The sequence below is a fragment of the Mercenaria mercenaria genome, chromosome 3 (genome assembly GCF_021730395.1).
Source record: "Mercenaria mercenaria strain notata chromosome 3, MADL_Memer_1, whole genome shotgun sequence".
NCBI classification, from domain to species: Eukaryota; Metazoa; Mollusca; class Bivalvia; order Venerida; family Veneridae; genus Mercenaria; species Mercenaria mercenaria.
In genome coordinates this window covers 9,468,302-9,488,592 of record NC_069363.1, presented here as the reverse complement: position 1 = coordinate 9,488,592, position 20,291 = coordinate 9,468,302, and the positions used below count along the sequence as shown (strand labels likewise).

Genomic DNA, 20,291 nt, shown 5'->3' with positions numbered 1-20,291 from the left:
AAACAAACAAAAAGTTGAATCTCAGGCAAGGCGAATATCCTACGTGATGTCACGATTTGACAGACGACAATCTAGGTTCGTGTGTACTTTCAGAGAAGAAGTCAGTATTGGTAAAGGATCTAGCAACGCGATTAGGTTAACTAGGCGTCGTTACCAAATGATAATTGAACCATTATTGATAAACGGTACAAAACTCAAATTTAACACATAAAAATAAATTGTTTTTCACTTGATTTTCTTGTACTAATGTCGTTAGTTAATAGTTATTCCAATCACTCTCACGTATATTCAGTGAGATCGACACCGTAACCACTTGACTTCATGTAAATAAATGTAGGTCTGTGCCTTAAAAGAGTAGCTATACTGACGCAGTGCGATCGTGTTTTGTTTGGCACAAAACTTCAACTTTTGTTTTAAATTCGTTTTAGTCCGACAGTTTAGTTCAGCTGTAATACGCACAATTGGCGCAGTAACATGACAGATTGAAGTCAAATTTTCGGCTACTGTCATTTCAACATGAGACTAAATAAACGAGTTTACTGGTCCAGTAGCATTTCTCGTATGTTTAATATCTTCATAATGCAACGTATTGCTAAATGTAAATATTGAATGCGATTTTTATCTCGCATTATCGTTAAATGCTTGTAATTATTATATTGTGACATGATGATACAGTTTTATACCTCATTTAGATTTAGTGTGGGCTTTAACTTACTCTTGTCAAAGCTGACTGTGAAAAATACAAATTTGTAAATTTGCATCAGTGATGTGCTACTGAGCGAATATACTTAACGGATGGGTTTAAAATAAATTATTTTACAATCTAGTGTTATTCTTAAACTATCGTGTCTAGTGTGTAAATGTTGGGTGTGTAATTCGAACTTGAAATGGACGCAATTAATGACCAGTTTCCTTTGGATGATATAAAGTGTTATTGATAAATAATAACAAAAAGTAAGATTGCATTAATTAAGACGAAAGACAGAAACCTTCTTGCATAACAATATAATAAGTGTATGCTTAGAAGGTACGATTGATAAGAAGGATTATTAAACAATTAACTTATTACAAACTGTATTGCATTTTATTTCGCGAATAGTAAAAATGAAGCAGTTTGTAGCAAAGTTTGGAATTTTAATTCTTGTGCTATTTTTATTTTGTATGATACTAACATGTAAGAGTGCAGAAATCAAACATAGGTCTAAAAGATATATAGAATGGGGTCCGGATATTGCCGGCCCCTACTGTGAAACACGCCGCGGGGGTTGTTGTCCGGGACGCATTGACACTTGCTCGGTACCCATACTCAACACCCTATGTTACTGTGACGAGTTTTGCAACAGAACGAGAGGGGATTGTTGTCCTGATTTCTTCTCATTTTGTCTTGGTGGTAGAACTACCCCTGCCCCACTTAGAGGTAAGTTTTTTTTTCGACAAAAATGCAAGTCATCAGACAGAAAAAACACAATAGAATATAATAACTGTTTATAAGACAGCAGAAGTCAATTGTCAGTAAAATAAAATAGTGTTAGTATATTATTAACTGTTCATTTATCGTTCACTGTTTCGCCTAATATTACATGCTTTCGATAAATGTTTTGTTATAAAAATCCGAATAAAAGTAAGGCGAGGTCTTCAACTAAAACACAACAATTTGGACCAAATAACTTTTCTTGCATGATATTTTTTCAGTTACAACATCATGGCGGAAAATAACACATAAATCAGATTATTTATTGCGCTTTTATTTTCCAAAAATGAAATATTAAACAAGATTGGGTCAGCTTTTTGCTCAATAGGAACAATATATTCTTTAAAGATACACCGACGTTGTCATTTAAGTCATAAAAAGACTATTAAGACGAAACACATAGAATACAAATTGGCTTATTTCTATCTATAAGAAAAATATCCAAACTACCGACATGAGTTCGCACATATAATTAATGTAGTTTTGCACGTTTGATACGCGCCACGTAACATATCCAAACGTAGAAATACTGGACTTGCCCTGCAGAAACGAAAATCACTTTATGTATTATAGTTTAATAGCTTATTTATGTCTCATCCATGCATACATGTATATACATAGTACAAAACATTTAAATAAATACATCAATAAAAGGCATGTCCAATCTATCATAGATTTATAGGAGACTATCATTACATAACTTAAAAAAACTAATTTAAAAAAAAAAGTTGTTCAATGTTACTGTCAGAGTATACTACTATCTTATTCATATCTACAAAAATTTAATTGAGTCTCGCCATGAGAAAATCAACATAGTGCGTTTGCGACTAGCATGGATCCAGACCGGTCAGGATCCATGCTGTTCGCTTTCAAACAATGAAGATTAAGATACTGAAAAGAGAAAAGTTGTGGCACTACTGCGCATAATAAGAAATGTTTTAATAAATCATTTATCAACCCTGATAAGATCAGAGGTGAACTGATTAGCAATGATTATCTACATTTAAGGTATTAGGCCCATAATGGAGTACCTCCTTTTTGAATAGTATTCAGTTCCTACCATAAACCTACTTTGACTGCAATTTTCAGGGGGGCCGTAGGTTCAAACCCCACAAGGACCAAATTTTTTTTTCCTTATTTTTCTTTTTTCTAGTAAGTTTTCACTTCTTTCAAGACTTGTTATTGATTTATTGTACAAAAATGGGGGAAAAAATCATTTGTTTAAGCGATTTCTTGCTGTTCAAAGTGAATTAACCTCTAAAACAGAAGGGGTAGATTTAGACATTCATAAAAATACTGCGTTATATGCGGTAAAAGTTCTCTATTTTGCCTTCATTCTTAAGATTACATATTTTGGAAGAAATGTAGGTAGATTTTATTTCTGCCCCGAGGTTATTTTTGAATGAGGTGAGCAAAATTCAAAACAGACCCGCAGGATTCGATCTTAATTTTTCAACGTTGGCGTTACAATTCTGTCTCATTAATTTGTTTACTTGAGGCACCCTAGAAAAAATGATATCGACAGTTTTATTTTAAGTTTTATAATTGTCTACCAATAGTTTGATGTTTCTTTCATAAAAAATAATGGTAAAATGAATTCTCTGCAAACGTTTTGGATAAAGGCCACCACTTTGAAATTTGTCTCTACTTGAGCTTGAGGGAATACCATAAATTACACAAAATTTATAAAAAACGGCACGGTAAAAGTTTTTAAAAATTTGCAACACAGTGCGAAAAATGATCAACTTTAAGAATATACCAAGTAAATGCTATTTTTTAAACATTACTATTAGGGGCCTAATACCGTAACTACAAACATAAAAGCAATTTCCTTAAAACAATGATACAGCATTTATGTACAAAAAAGAATCCTACATTTGAATAAAATGCAGTTTGGTAAATGTAACTTTTTAATGATATAAAGTATCAAAACGTGTAAGAAGTACATTATAGCTATTATAGCAGGTTTTGACAGTTAATTTGGCAATATCGGTGTTTGAGAGTACAAACATACTTTTTTGTTCATCATTCATATTAACAAAATCATCATTGATAATCTTGGTTTTATCAAATAAAACAGTTCTATGAGGTTGGTAAGCAGGACATTGTGTTAACACATGTATTTCAGTTTCAACATTTTGTTTACAAATTGGACAGACCCTGTTATTAACATCTAAATTCTCATATCTTCCCGTTTCGAGACGGAGGGGTGCAACTCCACATTTAAATTTCGCTAATGCTGATCGATGCTTTGCAGGCATTGGTAAATATACATATTTTTCAGTGTCATACTGATGTTTAAACAACTGATATGTGCGTAATTTGTTTCTGGTATTACTAACAGAACCACCTGGACTAGATATACGTAGTTTCCATTCACTAATGTACAATTTCACACTATTCTGTTAACCATATCACAAAATTTCCTAGAAGGTATCTATTATATGTGATAAATTGATCAAATTTAAATGTTCTACAAAGTTGAACTGCCAGTTTTTGCATCTAGTGCCAGATCTAGTGTAACAATATGCATAAACTTTATAATTCAATCTATTATACGTACGTGTTAATACTGTAATGTAACTCTTAATTGCACTTAACTGAACTGAATTTGTACCATTTCTAATCATAGGAGATTATTTAATGAGTGACACTTTATGTATACGTTACAAGAAATAAACTTTAAATCATTGGCAATCCGTGAGTAAATTTATAATGGCGATAAAGTTATAATCTTTCTAAAGAAAACAATGATAATGAAAATGTTGACCTGTAATGCCTTATATAATTAGAGTGACATTTTAATCATGGACAAATGGCCCGATGATTTACCATGTAATAGATAATACAATTTTACGATTGTGAAAAGTTACATTGAAATCGACAGCGTATTTCGCGATTATCAGCGAAATTGTAATTTTTCTGGAAACTCGTATGATGACAGTTCAAATTCAAATCAATCTAGCAAAAAATCAACCCAACTTTACTTGCTGTATATTTTAGTATATGAGCCGTGCCATGAGAAAACCAACATAGTGGGTGTGCGACCAGCATGGATCCAGACCAGCCTGCGCATCCGCGCAGTCTGGTCAGGCTCCATGCTGTTCGCTTTTCAGTAAAGCCTATTGGAATCGGAGAAACCGTTAGCATACAGCATGGATCCTGACCAGATTGCGCAGATGTGCAGGCTGGTCTGGATCCATGCTGGTCGCAAAGCCACTATGTTGGTTTTCTCATGGCACGGCTCATATCTTTATGTTATTTGCGGAACTACATTAAATTTAAGCCTGTGGAACATAGCATGCAGTTAATAACGGCGGTAATTTAAAAGTAATCCGACGACTTTATATAAAGTTACATAAGCCTTTATTTATGTTAAAACTGATAAAACAGGTGTTCAAAGGGATGTTATGCAAACTTATTTGGTTAGAAAAGTACTGCACATGAGACCTTATACAGTTAGAACTACAAAGCAGGGGCGTCGGAAGTGGGGCCGCAGGGGCCGCGACCGCGGCCCCAATAATTTGCCCAAAAACGATTTTTTGTAAATTCATAAGTTGGAGTCGCAGGTCCGCGGACCCAATATTTTGCATAGTATATTAAATTTTGCTTCGCGTTAAACAATACACGGTGTCCAGATTAGTGTGTTACCGTGGTGACGGTGACACGATCGGGGGTGTTAATTGGAGTCATACACACGTGTCCGTGATTGAACTTAATTACGCATGAACAAATCAGCATGTTTTTAATTGGCATGTCTTTAGTCAATATAACGTTATACCCAGCCGCAAAGATCTAAGGTATTAACTTATAAAATTCAGAAAAATAATTATCATGTTTTTATTTAAAGAAAGAGGTAAGTGTTAAGATTTATCACACCGCTAAGATGTAAGGAATTAATTACATAAATTGGTTTTACTCAAAAAATGATATTTCAAACAAAAATAAGAAATGAATGTAACATGAATGATTATTGTTCAATACATTAAATACAAAAAAAAAACATACATGTATTCTTTGTATTGCGTTATACATTATTAATTAAAAGAGTTTATTAAACTTTATTTTGCTTATAGTCATGTAAATAGTAAGAAAATACTGGAGACTTGAGATGCGATCCAGTACCCTTAAATGCATCAGAACTCGCCATTTATGATCCTGTTTTAAAAAAATTTTAGGGGGAGGTCCCCCTTACCCCCCTTACGGGAGGGGGATGCCCCCCCCCCGTACCTACCGCCCCCCCCCCCCCCCCGCCTCGCCCTCGCGGCCCCAATATAAAACACCTTCCGACGCCCCTGCAAAGGGAGGTAATCAGAGACAACATTTTCAATAAAACCTACTGCTATATTTATTAATATTCTAACCTTTGTTAGCCATTAAAGAAAACAATTATCAAACATAGGATGTAAACAGAAATTAACATTTTTTATATTGATATCGAAATATGCGGCAGCCACATTTCAAACAAAGGCATTATGAGCCGTTCTTGAATTGATATATGATCACATTATATTTAAACATATACCTGTACTTCGAACACAGTTTTAGATCTTTACTTAATAAGAAGCATCCGATATTTCGCACGTTCAATTTTAAATCATGATTAATCAAAGGTCCCACGTGACGGTAATTGAATCAAGGTAGACATTGAAAATTTTCAGTAAAAATTATACGATGGCGGAGATATGATAATTTGATCTATAGCTGTGTTTGATATTTTTATCTATTATGACATAAATCATACAGCTTTTTATGATTTGTTAAAGTGAAACTCGTTACGTATAGGTGAATGACCTGTTTGATAGCAGTCTCTCCAAGCACTCTTCGGTAAACACTGCGGCTTAAGAGAGGAATCCTTGTGGTAAAAAAAGATTTATGTGTGTTTCTTACTATTTCCTGATGGTCTAGAAGTAAGAATCATACAGTTTGTTTTCGTATGTTCAAGAGAATTATCTTAGATAGATGACTCTAAAATTGGTATAAACTTTCGCGAGACTATTTGGTGAACCGTATGCTTTGCGACAACCTGGCTTTTATGGCCACCGTTCAGCCTTTGGCCAACTATGTATCTTAAAACCACTTAGTATTTCTTAGTTATGGTAACTTGTTAATAGCTGCTTTTTTGGTGATCTTCCATTACATATAAACTTGCCTTTATCTGAATTTTGTTAACCTTTGTCTTGTCACAACTTGTATGTCGCTACCTTCTGATCTTTGTCATTTGTCAACTTACCCCTCACTGCTTTCAGTTTCTCTGAGATCTTCAGCATCTTGTCTTCAACTGCTTTTGGTATTCTTTGTCTGAACGCATCGCCAATATATGCCGTAGGTCCTCTCTCTCTCTCTCTCTCTCTCTCATGTATAAGTATTCTGACTAATTCTGAAACTATAAGTTTTGAGACGATTTGTCTCTATCCCATTTCTATTTTACTAAGCCTTGAAAACGAAAATGAACTGTCATGGTTTTTTTTTTTCAATTCTTTTCGTCAATCCACACACTATCGTTTTATTTACAATCAGCTCCTCGTTTACCTTAACATATTTGTTTGCAAATTACACCACTGAACTGGACATGCCTGTATCTAAACACTTCTGTTTCTCACTTTAATTGGATTTTGTGTCGGTCTGTGTCTGTACTGTATTATTTTATAAAAACGACCCAATAAAGTACTAAGGTACACACTTTTTAAATACACCGATCTAAGTAACAAATAAAGTTCATTAAAATTAACTAGATTTCAAACTCAAAATGCCCAATATTTGTGTTGTAAATATCTGAACAAAAGATGGTTGTTTGTTGATCTTTGTAGTATATAATTCTATTTGAATACGAAAAACTTTAAAATATTCACTGTTCACATGACACGATATGAAAACCTCACTAACAGCACAGTTGTTCAATCTAGTTATATATCATATAATATTTTAAAAGTACCAACATTTAAATCTTCAAAAGGTTATTGACTTGAACTATATGTACCGTGTCTGACTTATGGCATTATGAACATGCATCATACACAGTATATTTGTCATTCGATTTTAAATAATATATTCCCATTTACTTTCTTCCTGATATACAACATATGGCGCCTATCACACATTTGTTACGGCTATTATTATTATACCTTATTTATAGAACGTCCTTATCATGATAACACATTCAAAGGCTCTTTACATTATACGAAACGCAGCCACACAGGGCGCGAAATTCATCCTCTACTAGTACAGACACAGAGCAATCTGAACAGAGGGACAGAGTGAGATAAAAAAAAAACAACAAGAGCAGATAGACAGAAATCCTTTTTCAGATACAGGCTTGTCCGGCTAACTTGCCTAGCTCTTTGCGAATAGGCAGCCTGATTCTTTAATATGGCCGGTGTATATAAGAACCAGTACAGGCCTCTGTCTCTTAGTTAGGTTGGAGACACCCAAGAGCATCTAAGAAATTTCCGGTGCCTGGCCCCGGACCTCTAGATTGACAGTCAAGCGTGTTGTTGCCCGTATGACATGCCTTTGCATATAAGCAATTATATTTCCGCATTGATATTGACTGTAAAAGGTACATGTCACTAATCAATTCAGTGTTTATGGTGTGAAATGATACGAAACTGTCGTATCAGAATTACATCAAAAATCAAAACCATGACCGACAAACAAACTTTTTCCACTTAATGTGCGGTGATTTTAATATTTTCCTGTCAAGCGTTTTTTTTTCCTGATGATTCACTTGCACAGATTTGCAAACATGATTCGAAAATAATAGCAAAACCAGAAAAAAATTGCCCCAGAAAAAAATTGTTTTGTAATTTGAATGGAAACAGTTCGATAAAGCATATCAACAACAACAGGAAATAAATTCAGATATTAGAGTGCTGCACATTACAAAAATGGAACATTTTAACGCGTCTTGAGTTTTCATCAGTTTTGAAAATTCCTTGTTCTCTAAAAGTATAAATTCTTTAAACACCCGTTTTGGAAAAAACGGACATATTATGTTTTTATCCTTTATGGGCAGATGGTTTATTGGGCGGACATACGGATGAAGCATTTTCTGAGGAGTTAACCAGACTTGCTCAAAGTGTGTATCTCTATAAAATCTAGGTCAAGGTACGGCCCTTCAATTGGCCAAATATGCGAAACGTTACTGTGTCTGGTCGGTGGCTAGAGTATTCTTTCTTTCATGTCAACTATACCCACATTTAACGATCTTGGTCAGGTTCCATAACCAGCTAGAATGGACCAGCATTTCTCGGTCAAAATTGTCAGAATCGACAATGTCCCCTCGTTAATAAGTCATGTGAACCATATTTATACAGGAGATGTATTACCTAACCAGCTGGTTCGGACAAGCATGTCTTAGAGTTGCGGCATAAAGCATCAGTCAAACTTGCAAAAGATGATTGTTCACTCGATAATTAATTTTTCTTTATTGTTAATAAAGAAGTGTATAGTTGGAATTACTATAAAATCTAGGTCAAGTTAAATGACCTGCTGGTTGGAATCCAATAACTGCAACAAATTTTCTCAGAATTAAAGTAACCTTATAAAGATGGTGTACTAGTGTATTTATCAACTTTATAAAAGCAGGAGATGTTTTACCATTTTATAAGCATAATATTCGGGCTAAGTTTGATACCCGGCAGAATAGTCATAATAGCTCAGGTGTTATAGCCATATTTAGAATGTTGTCTGTGTCAATGTATCAAAACTGCGGAATTAGACAAGAGCTGCTCAAGTGCTATAGACTTGTTTGGATCTAAAGCAATATATCTCAATAAAATTCAGGACAAGTTCGATAACCAGTTAGATTGGATAAGTATCTCTAGAGTTACAACACTTGAATTAGTCTAAAACAGATATTGTACCACCCTATAAGTAAAAAGAAATTAATATGCTATGACAGGCGCATATTGTGGTAGGTTGACATTCCTTTTCTCCTAATGTTAAAACAAGGACAGTTTGTTAAAACATTAACATTGTTTTGGTATTTTTTTTAAATATGTTTGTAATATGTATACGTTTGTGTATTGTAATTTTCGGAAAAAAATCATGCGAACAGTGAAGTATAACAAAAGTTTGTATCAACTATTGTTTCAGAAAGATCTGACATGACAAATCGGTTTTCATTGTCGTGTTGTGATCAATTTAGTACATTGCTTCATTTATTGAAGTGCACAGTATAAGATGAGACAATATTTCTGAAAATATAAGGATTAAAGCGACCTTGGTGTGATACTTCATTTTATGATCTGCGCTTAATTTTTATGCCCCTGAAGGGAGGCATATAGTTTTTGAACCGCCTGTCCGTCTGTCAGTCTATCGGTCTGTCTGCAATTTTCGTGTCCGGTCCATATCTTTGTCATCGATGGATGGATTTTCAAATAACTTGGCATGAATGTGTACCACAGTAAGACGACGTGTCGCGCGAAAGACACAGGTCCGTAGCTCAAAGGTCAAGGTCACACTTAGACGTTAAAGGTCATTTTTCATGATGTGCATTCGTGTCCGGTCCATATCTTTGTCATCCATGGATGGATTTTCAAATAACTTGGCATGAATGTGTACCACAGTAAGACGACGTGTCACACGCAAGACCCAGGTCCGTAGCTCAAAGGTCAAGGTCACACTTAGACGTTAAAGGTCATTTTTCATGATAGTGCATTCGTGTCCGGTCCATATCTTTGTCATCCATGGATGGATTTTCAAATAACTTGGCATGAATGTGTACCACAGTAAGACGACGTGTCGCACGCAAGACCCAGGTCCGCAGCTCAATGGTCAAGGTCACAATTAGACGTTAAAGGTCATATTTCATGATAGTGCATTGATGGGCGTGTCCGGTCCATATCTTTGTCATTCATGCATGGATTTTAAAATTATTGGGCATGAATGTGTACCACAGTAAGACGACGTGTCGCGCGCAAGACCCAGGTCCGTAGGTCAAAGGTCCTAAACTCTAACATCGGCCATAACTATTCATTCAAAGTGCCATCGGGGGCATGTGTCATCCTATGGAGACAGCTCTTGTTTTTTAACATTTCATTACGATGCGTAGCTTTTAAGATATTTTCAAACTATCGCCATGTTAACAATTTGGCGAGCATCCGATACAATAATACTGCACGGCAAGTTTGGATTTGATCTGACCAGAAGTGTGTGTTTTGTCTTACTATAACTATGGTTTAAGACAAAGCTCCCTATAACAATGGTATAACTATGGTGTAATACATTATGTTTACATTCTGATACAGCTCGTTACGTAGGCTTCAGTGAACTCAGTTTTCAGCATTATAACTTTAACTCGGTTATGCCGACTTCTGGTTTTACACTAGGATAAATAAGAAGACTGAACCGCTTCCAACCATAAAATAACTAAAATATTTTTACTTTTAAAAAGCCCATATGTAACAAAACTTAGTTCTTGATAAGACGACTTAACAAAATACAAAATGTCTCAAGTCATCCAATTCGTGGGGAATTGCAGAGAAAAGCAAGTAATGGTACTACAGAATGCATGAACTCTATATAGTTTAACTGGCGAAGAAATGACTGTCTGTTTCGACTGTCTTCAAGTTTATGCTCTGATAGCCTTTTGTACAAAAATACAGTTGGGGAAGAGCATTAATAACATCTGTGGGGGCGACCTTATGTCCACACGACCACCGTAGAGCCCACCCAATTTTTATGCCCTAAAATAAAGAGTTTGAAATTGCGATCATCACGCAAGCTGGGCTGACATCTATTCTACCATCTTAATTAGTCCATTGTCCATGAACATCAGTACTTTCAAATGTACTTTAGTGTGTCAAAGTCATCAGGAATTCCAGCAGTTTACAACTGATGTAGTGATCATAATTGGTTCAGTAACATGACAGCTTCTCAGACTTAATGTCTCAGTGATGCAGTTTGAGTGCAATTTAAAATTTCACGCTATCGTTAAATGCTTGTAAGTATTATATTGTGACATGATAATACATTTAGATTTATTGTGGAATTTTACTTGCTTGTCAAAGCTGAGAGTGAAAATATATATTTGTAAATCTACATCAGTAATGTGCTACTTTGACGACAAATTGAAATTGAACGTTATTCAATTTTATGTGCATTAAACGACAAGATTTAAATGTAATATATTAATTATTGACCCACTGCGCTTCGATAATGATTTCTTCTGGAATGTACAATTTTTAAACAATGGAGCTTTTTATAACAAATTTTGGAATTTTATTTTTCTTTGTATTTTTCTTGAACATAATATTAACGTGTAAGGGTGCAGAAATACAACGTTTGCATAGATCTAAAAGATTTATAGAATTTGGTCCGGATATTGCCGGCCCTTATTGTGAGACACGCCGCGGGGGTTGTTGCCCGGGCCGCATTGACACATGCTCGGTACCCATACTCGACACCCTGTGTTACTGTGACGAGTTTTGCAACCGAACAAAAGGGGACTGCTGTCCTGATTTCTTCTCATTCTGCCTAGGTGTTAGAACTACTCCTGCCCCATTCAGAGGTAAGTCAGTTGTCGTCATAAAAAAAAAGACAATATATTTTCCTCAAGGGAAGGATTTTTATGTATCAGCATAATCCTATACTTTTTTATTAGGTAAGGCTGTAAAATGTTTTCAATCATATTTATTCAATTGCATCTAGCTAAATCCTGTCGAAGTTCTTCTGGAAAAGGCCAGTGTCGATCCGGGGGAGATTGATTTGATATTCGAACCAGCAATACATAGGTTGAACGGTAGAACTTAAACCACGACAAAAGTTAGATAAGACAACTTGTAAAGTTTATTCTATTGGCTCGTTTACTTGTATTCAGTTTTCATATTTCGTATCATGTTTTCTTTTAAAACATTAAAATGGTCTTTAAAATACTTTAATTCAGTTGTATATTTAACACCTTTTCAGTCACTAAATTGTCTACGTTAACTACATGTCATGTTCAACAAACATTAATTGATGTTTAATTCAAGGCACGAACTCATGTCGGTAGTTTATTTTTTATACAATAAAGATAAGTTAAATGCCAGTTTGTATTTTAGGTGTTTTGTGTTTATAGTCTTTTTATGACATATCTGGCAACGTCGATGCAACTTCAAAAAATTGTTTGTCATAACTGATGAAAAGGCCGACCCAGTTTCACTCAGTATAAATTATGTAGATAATAAAAGTGTAATGAATAATCACAGACAATAAATTGTTCTTTGCCTAAATAAATGTATTTTTGTGTTGATAGGCTGAAAGTCTCATTTTCTTATAAATGATTCGTGAGTATAGATACTTATTCCAAATAAAATTTATAATTTAACATCTACTTACATGTAGGTAATTTACCTGGTCCAGGCACTGGTAATTTCTTAGATGCTCTTTGTGTCTCACACCTAACTAAGATGCCAGTACCGATAGGCACGTTAAAGAGCCATTGTAGGCTAAGTTAGCCGGACAGACCGTTATCTAATGAATATCTCTCTCTGTTCAGGGGATTTTCTCTCGCTCTGCCCTTCTGGTCACATTGCTCTATGTCTGTACTAGTAGATGATGAATGTCGCCCTGTGTGCCTACCTTGTATGTAAAGCGCCCTTCAACGTGTTTATCATGAAAAGGGCGCTATAAATTCTATTATGATATATATATAATATTTACTTTGTTCATATATTTAGTTATTTCGGCCCAATGGCACTATTTTTCCATGAAACGGTTCGAAGAACTCCTTATAGATTCCGATGAACAATATTACAGTACTAGCTAAACTAATGCCCCTGAATTACAATGTTGATTACATTAGGCTAAATCAGATATAAGACAAATTCAATTTTATCTCACGTTTAATATAGGGTATGATCACGTTACGATAACTGAATCTTATTAGGAAGACGTTTTGTTAACATAATACATTGAAACTATTCAGTAATGATACATACGATGGCAAAGATACGATTCTTTGATATGTCGTTATGTTGTATATCTATTATTACATTAATCATAAAGCTTGTTATGGTTTGTTTAAACGAAATTCATCACACATATAGTTAAATTAACATATATAATTTGGCGATGTACACTTTGATTTGGGTCTTCAAATGTTTTTTGGTAAACATGACGCTCTCTCGTTCCTGATATTTTGACTATTATAATGTGTATGGTGTCGTCTTTCTCGACACCTACGTTTGTGGGTACTTTCAGAGAAAAGGTCAGTTGACGCAATTAGGTCAACGGGGCATCGTTACCGAATGATTATTGATAAACGGTACAAAACTCAAATTTAATACATAAAAGATAAATAGTTTTCACCTGATCTTCTTGTACTAATGTCATTAGTTAATAGTTATTTGAATCACTTTCACGTAAATTCAGTGAGATCGACACCGTATCCACTTGACTTCATGTTGAAAAAAGTAAGCCTGTGACTTAAAAAGCTTCCGTGAAAAAACAGTTGCTATACTGACGCAGTGCGATCGTGTTTTGTTTGGCACAAAGCGTCAATATTTGTTTTGAACCACGAAGTCCGACAGTTTAGTCCAGCAGTAATGACCATAATTGACGCAGTAACATGACAGATTGAAGTCAATACTTTCGACCACTGTCATTTCAACGGGTTTACTGGTCCAGTAAAATTTCTCTTATGTTTAATATCTTCATAATGCAACGGATAACTAGATTTAAATATTGAATGCGATTTTTAGCTTGCGTTATTCTTAAATGCTTCTAAGTATTATATTGTGACATGATGATACAGTTTTATACCTCATTTAGATTTAGTGTGGGCTTTAACTTACTCTTGTCAAAATACAAATGTGTAAATCTGCATCAGTGATGTGCTACTGAACGAATATACTAAACGGCTGGATTTAAAATAAATTATTTAACAATCTAGTGTTATTCTTAAGCTATCGCGACTAGTGTATAAATGTTGGGTGTGTAATTCGAAAAATGGACACAATTAATGACCAGTTTCCTTTGGATGATATAGAGTGTTATTGATAAATAATAACAAAAAGTAAGATTGCATTAACTAAGACGAAAAATAGAAACCTTCTTGCATAACAATAGGATTAGTGTATGCTTAGAAGGTACGATTGATAAGAAGAATTTGTAGTAAAGGATTATTAAACAATTAACTTATTACAAACTGTATTGCATTTTATTTCGCGAATAGCAAAAATGAAGCAGATTATAGCAAAGTTTGGAATTTTAATTCTTATGTTAGTTTTATTTAGTATGATGTTAACATGTAAGAGCGCAGAAATCAAACGTAGATCTAAAAGGTTCATAGAATGGGGTCCGGATATTGCCGGCCCCTACTGTGAAACACGCCGCGGGGGTTGTTGTCCAGGGCGCATTGACACTTGCTCTGTACCTATTCTCGACACCCTGTGTTACTGTGACGAGTTTTGCAATAGAACAAGAGGGGACTGTTGCCCTGATTTCTTCTCATTCTGTCTTGGTGGTAGAACTACTCCTGCCCCACTTAGAGGTAAGTTGTTGTGTTTTTTTTTCGACAAAAATACAGGTCATCAGACAGAAAAGCACAGAATATAATAACTGTTTATAAGACAGCAGAAGTTAATGTTAATTGTCAATAAAATAAAATAGTGTTAGTATTTTTTAACGGTTCTTTTATCTTTCACTGTTTCGCTTAATATTACTTGCTTGAGATAAAGTTTTTGTCATAAAAATCTGAACAGAAATAAGGCGAGGTTTTCAACTAAAACACAACACTTTGGACCACATGATTATATTTCAGTTACAACATCATGGCGGAAAATAACACATAATTCAGATTATTTACTGCGATTTTATTTTCCAAAAATGAAATATTAAACAAGATTGGATCGGCGTTTTGTTCAATAGGAACAATATATTCTTTAAAGGTGCATCGGCGTTGTCAGTTAAGTCATAAAAAGACTATAAAGTCGAAACACATAGAATACAAATTGGCTTTCAATTTATCTTTATTTCTGTATATAAGAAAAATATCCAAACTACCGACGTGAGTTCGCGTATTGCTAAAGGTTGTAGTTTTTCACGTTTGAGAAACCGGAAATAATCGTGTAACGTAACATAACCAAATAATGAAAATGTTGACCAGAGAAAAATCCAAATAATGGCTTAGAATGAGAGTGACATTTTTATCATGGACAAATGCTAAAACGAGGCAATTACATTTACCATGTAAAAGATAATATATTTTTACGATTGTGAGAACTTACATTTAAATCGACAGCGTAGAAATATTCTATATGCAATAATGTCAGCGAAATTGTAATTTTCCTGTAGACTCGCATGATGAACGTTCAAATTTAAAAATCAGTCTAGCAAAAAATAACCCAAACACACGGCTTTTTATTTGCTGTATATTTCTGTATATCTTTAAGATTTGAACAATCTATGTATATCTTTAAGCTTTTAACAATCGGGGTTTAATAAAAAGTCTCCATTGTAGAAAGACTTTTTTTAAACACGCGGTACTACATTAAATCAAAGCCTATGGAACATAACAGTGAGAAGTTATTGCAAATGGGGGTGAAGTAAAGCTGCTAATTGCCGAAACCTGGACAAGTTTTCCTAACAAGACCTTAGAAGGTAGTTTGACCATGTATTATGATTCCTTTAAAGTTCCATAAGGCATTAAATTTTATGTGAAAAAAACCTGATAAAACAGATGTTCAAATAGATCTTATGCAAAATCATTTGGTTAGGAAAGCGTTACTTTTAATACTGCACATGAGACTGTATACAGTTACAGCTACAAAGGGAGGTAATCAAAGACAACAGATTCAATAAAACCTTCCACGGTATTCATCAATATTCAAACGTTTGTTTAACATTAAAGAAAACAATAATAAACATAGGATGAAACAAGAAATTAACATATTTTATGTTAATAACGGAAAATGTGGCAGCCACATTTCAAACAAAGGCATTATGAGCTTTTATGATCGGAAGGCATATATGAAAGTATAAACATACTTCTGTTCTTGAATTGATATATGATCACATTATATCAAAACATATACCTGTACTTCGAACACAGTTTTAGATCTTTACTTAATTAGAGACATCTGATATTTCACACGTTCAATTTTAAATCATGATTAATCAAGGCCCCACTTTACGGTAATTGAATCAAGGTAGACATTGAAAATTTTCAGTAAACATTAATACGATGGCGAAGATAATTTGATCTATAGCTGTGTTTGATATTTTTATCTATTATGACATAAATCATACAGCTTTTTATGGTTTGTTAAAGTAAAACTCGTTATGTATAGGTGAATAACCTCTAGTGGTACACAGTTTGATAGTAGTCTCTCCAAGCACTCTTCGGTAAACCTTGCGGCTTAAAAGAGACTTGCCTGTCTAGGAATCCGTGTGATAAAAATTATGTGCGTTTCTCACTATTTTCTTATGGTCTTGACGTAAAAAGCGTACAGTTTGTTTTGGAATATTCAAGCAAACCATCTTAGATAGATGACTCTAAAATTGATATAAACTTTCACGAGGCTATTTAGCGAACCGTATGTTTTGTGACAACCTGGCTTTTATTGCCACCGTTCAGCCTTTGGCAAACTATGTATCTTACGACCACTTGCTTCTTATTACTTCTTAGTTATGGTAACTTGTTTATAGCTGCTTCCTGGTGACCTTCCATCATATATAAACTTGCATTTATCTGGATTTTGTCAACCTTTGTGTTGTGAATTGTATGTCGCTACATTTTGATCTTTGTCATTTGTCAACTTTCCCCTCACTGCTTTCCGGTTCTCTGAGATCTTCAGTATCTTGTCTTCAACTGCTTTTTGTATTCTTTGTCTTAATGTCTTGCCAATAAATGCCGTACGTCCTCTTGGATTGGACCTTGAAATGTAACGAATTACCTCTATTCTATTTTTGTTGTTCTATTGACTTAATCTTACTTCCAACCGCTCCGCTGTGTAGTTTTATATGTCTTGTGGTAACTCTCTCTCTCTCTCTCTCCTTCTCCCTCTCCCTCTCTCTCTCTCTCTCTCTCTCTCTCTCTCTCTCTCTCTCTCTCTCTCCCTCCCTCTCTCTCTCTCTCTCTCTCTCTCTCTCTCTCTCATGTATATGTATTTTGACGACTAATTTTGAAACTGTAAATTTTGAGATGAATGGTCTCTATCCCATTTCTATTTTTCTAAGCCTTGAAAACGAAAATGAACTGTCACGGCTTTTTTTCAATTCTTTTCGACAATCCACCCACTATAGTTTTATTTATAATCAGCTCCTCGTTTACCTTTACATATTTGTTTGCAAATTACACCACTCTGTCCCTCTGTGTCTATACTGTGTTATATTATAAAAACGACCCGATAAAGTACTAGGTACACACTTTTTAAATAGACAGATCTAAGGTACAAATAAAATTCATTAAAATTAACTAGATTTCAAACACTAAATGTCCAATATTTGTGTTGTAAATATCTGAACAAAAGATGGTTGTTTGTTGATCTTTGTAGTATATTTCAATTCTTTTCGACAATCCACCCACTATAGTTTTATTTATAATCAGCTCCTCGTTTACCTTTACATATTTGTTTGCAAATTACACCACTCTGTCCCTCTGTGTCTATACTGTGTTATATTATAAAAACGACCCGATAAAGTACTAGGTACACACTTTTTAAATAGACAGATCTAAGGTACAAATAAAATTCATTAAAATTAACTAGATTTCAAACACTAAATGTCCAATATTTGTGTTGTAAATATCTGAACAAAAGATGGTTGTTTGTTGATCTTTGTAGTATATAATTCTATTTGAATACGAAAAATTAAAAAATTATTCACTGTTCACATGAAACGCGATATGAAAACCTCACTAACAGCACAATTGCTCAGTCTAGTTTTATTACATACAATATTTTAAAAGTACCAAACTTTAAACCTTCAAAAGGTTATTGACTTGAACTATATGTACCGTGTCTGACCTATGACATTATGAACATGCATCATACACAGTATATTTGTCGTTCGATTTTATATAATATATTCCCATTTACTTTCTTCCTGTTATGCAGCACATGGCGCCAATCAAACGTTTGTTACGGCTGTAATTATTATACCTTATTTATAGAGCGCCACATTCAAAGGCGCTTTACATTATACGAACCGCAGCCACACAGGACGCGAAATTTATCCTCTACTAGTACTGACACAGAGCAATCTGAACAGAGGGACAGAGTGAGATAAAAAAAAAACCAGAGCAGATAGAGAGAAATCCTTTTTATATACAGGCCTGCGCGGCTAACTTGCCTAGCTCTTCGCGAATAGACAGTCTGGTTCTTTAACGTGGCCGGTGTATATAAGAACCAGTACAGACCTCTTAGTTAGATGGGAGACACTCAAGAGCATCTAAGAAATTTCCGGTGCCTGGCCCCGGGATTTGAACCCCGGACCTCTAGATTGAAAGTCAAGCGTGTTGTTGCTCGTATGGCATGCCTCTGTGTGTGTGTGTGTGTGTGTGTGTGTGTGTGTGTGTGTTCCTTTGTTTGTTCGTTTTGTCCTAATGCGTTGGCTGTGTGTGTCTGTGGTGCACGCATCTGCGTGCTGTGGGTTTCGTTTTGAGGAGGCTGCGTTTTTGGTGCGTGGCATTCCCTGTTTGATATTTGTCTTTGTTTTTTTTTTTTTTGCATATAAGCAGTTATATTTCCGCATTGATATTGACTGTGGGAGACACCCAAGAGCATCTAAGAAATTTCCGGTGCCTGGCCCCGGGATTTGAACCGCGGACCTCTAGATTGACAGTCAAGCGTTGTTGTTGCTCGTATGGCATGCCTTTGCATATACTAGTAAGCAATTATATTTCCGCATTGATATTGACTGTAAAAGGTACATGTCACTAATTAATTCAGAGTGTTTATGGTGTGGAATGATACGAAACTGTCGTATCAGAATTACATCAAAAATCAAAACCATGACCGACAAACAAACTTTTTCCACTTAATGTGCGGTGCTTTTAATATTTTCCTGTCAAGCGGTTTTCCCCCTGATGATTTACTTGCACAGATTTGCATACATAATTCGAAAATAATAGCAAAACCAGAAAAAATGCCCCAAATTTATTTTGTAATTTGAATGGAAACAGTTCGATAAAGCATATCCACAACAACGGGAAATAAATTCAGATATTAAGGCGCTGCACAGTACAAAAATGGAACATTTTAACGTGTCTTGGGTTTTCATCAGCTCTGAAAATTCTTCCAATAGTATAAATTCTTTAAACACCCGTTTTGGAAATACGGATATATAATGTTTTTATCCTTCATGGGCAGATGGTTTATTGGGCGGACATACGGATGAAGCATTTTCTCAGGAGTTAACCAGACTTGCTCAAAGTGTGTATCTCTATAAAATCTAGGTCAAGGTTTGGCCCTCCAATTGGCCAATTATGCGAAACGTTACTGTGCCAGTCGGTAACTAGAGTATTCTTTCTTTCATGTCAACTATACTCATATTTAACGATCTTGGTCAGGTTCCAGAACCAGCTAGGCTGAATCAGCATTCCTCGAATCGGTCAAAATTGTCAGAATCGACAATGTCCCCTCGTTGATAAGTCATGTGAACCATATTTATACAGAAGATGTATTACCTAACCAGCTGGTTCGGACAAGCGTGTCTTAGAGTTGCGGCATATAGCATCAGTCAAACTTGCAAAAATTGATTGTTCGCTCGATAATTATTTTTTTCTTTAATGTTAATAAAGAAGTGTATAGCTGGAATTACTATATAATCTAGGTCAAGTTAAATGACCTGCTGGTTCGAATCCAATAACTGCAACAAATTTTCTCAGAATTAA

At 34.8% G+C, this 20,291-nt stretch overlaps 1 protein-coding gene across 4 annotated transcripts in view; it reads left to right on the top strand.

Annotated features, from left to right (window-relative positions):
• The window catches only part of LOC123525474 (uncharacterized peptidase C1-like protein F26E4.3), a 119,395-nt gene that overhangs the window by 17,185 nt on the left and 81,919 nt on the right, over window positions 1-20,291 (top strand). Inside the window, exon 1 of one of the 4 annotated variants that reach the window (XM_045304542.2) lies at window positions 671-1,417. The exons of 2 other annotated variants lie outside the window; for them this stretch is intronic. In XM_045304542.2, the coding sequence (XP_045160477.2) occupies window positions 1,105-1,417 (313 nt within the window). In that variant the 5' untranslated portion in view covers window positions 671-1,104. Of the gene's footprint in view, window positions 1-670; window positions 1,418-14,285; window positions 14,949-20,291 lie in introns of those variants that run through there. One more of the 4 variants, XM_053537828.1, reaches the window with a different exon arrangement.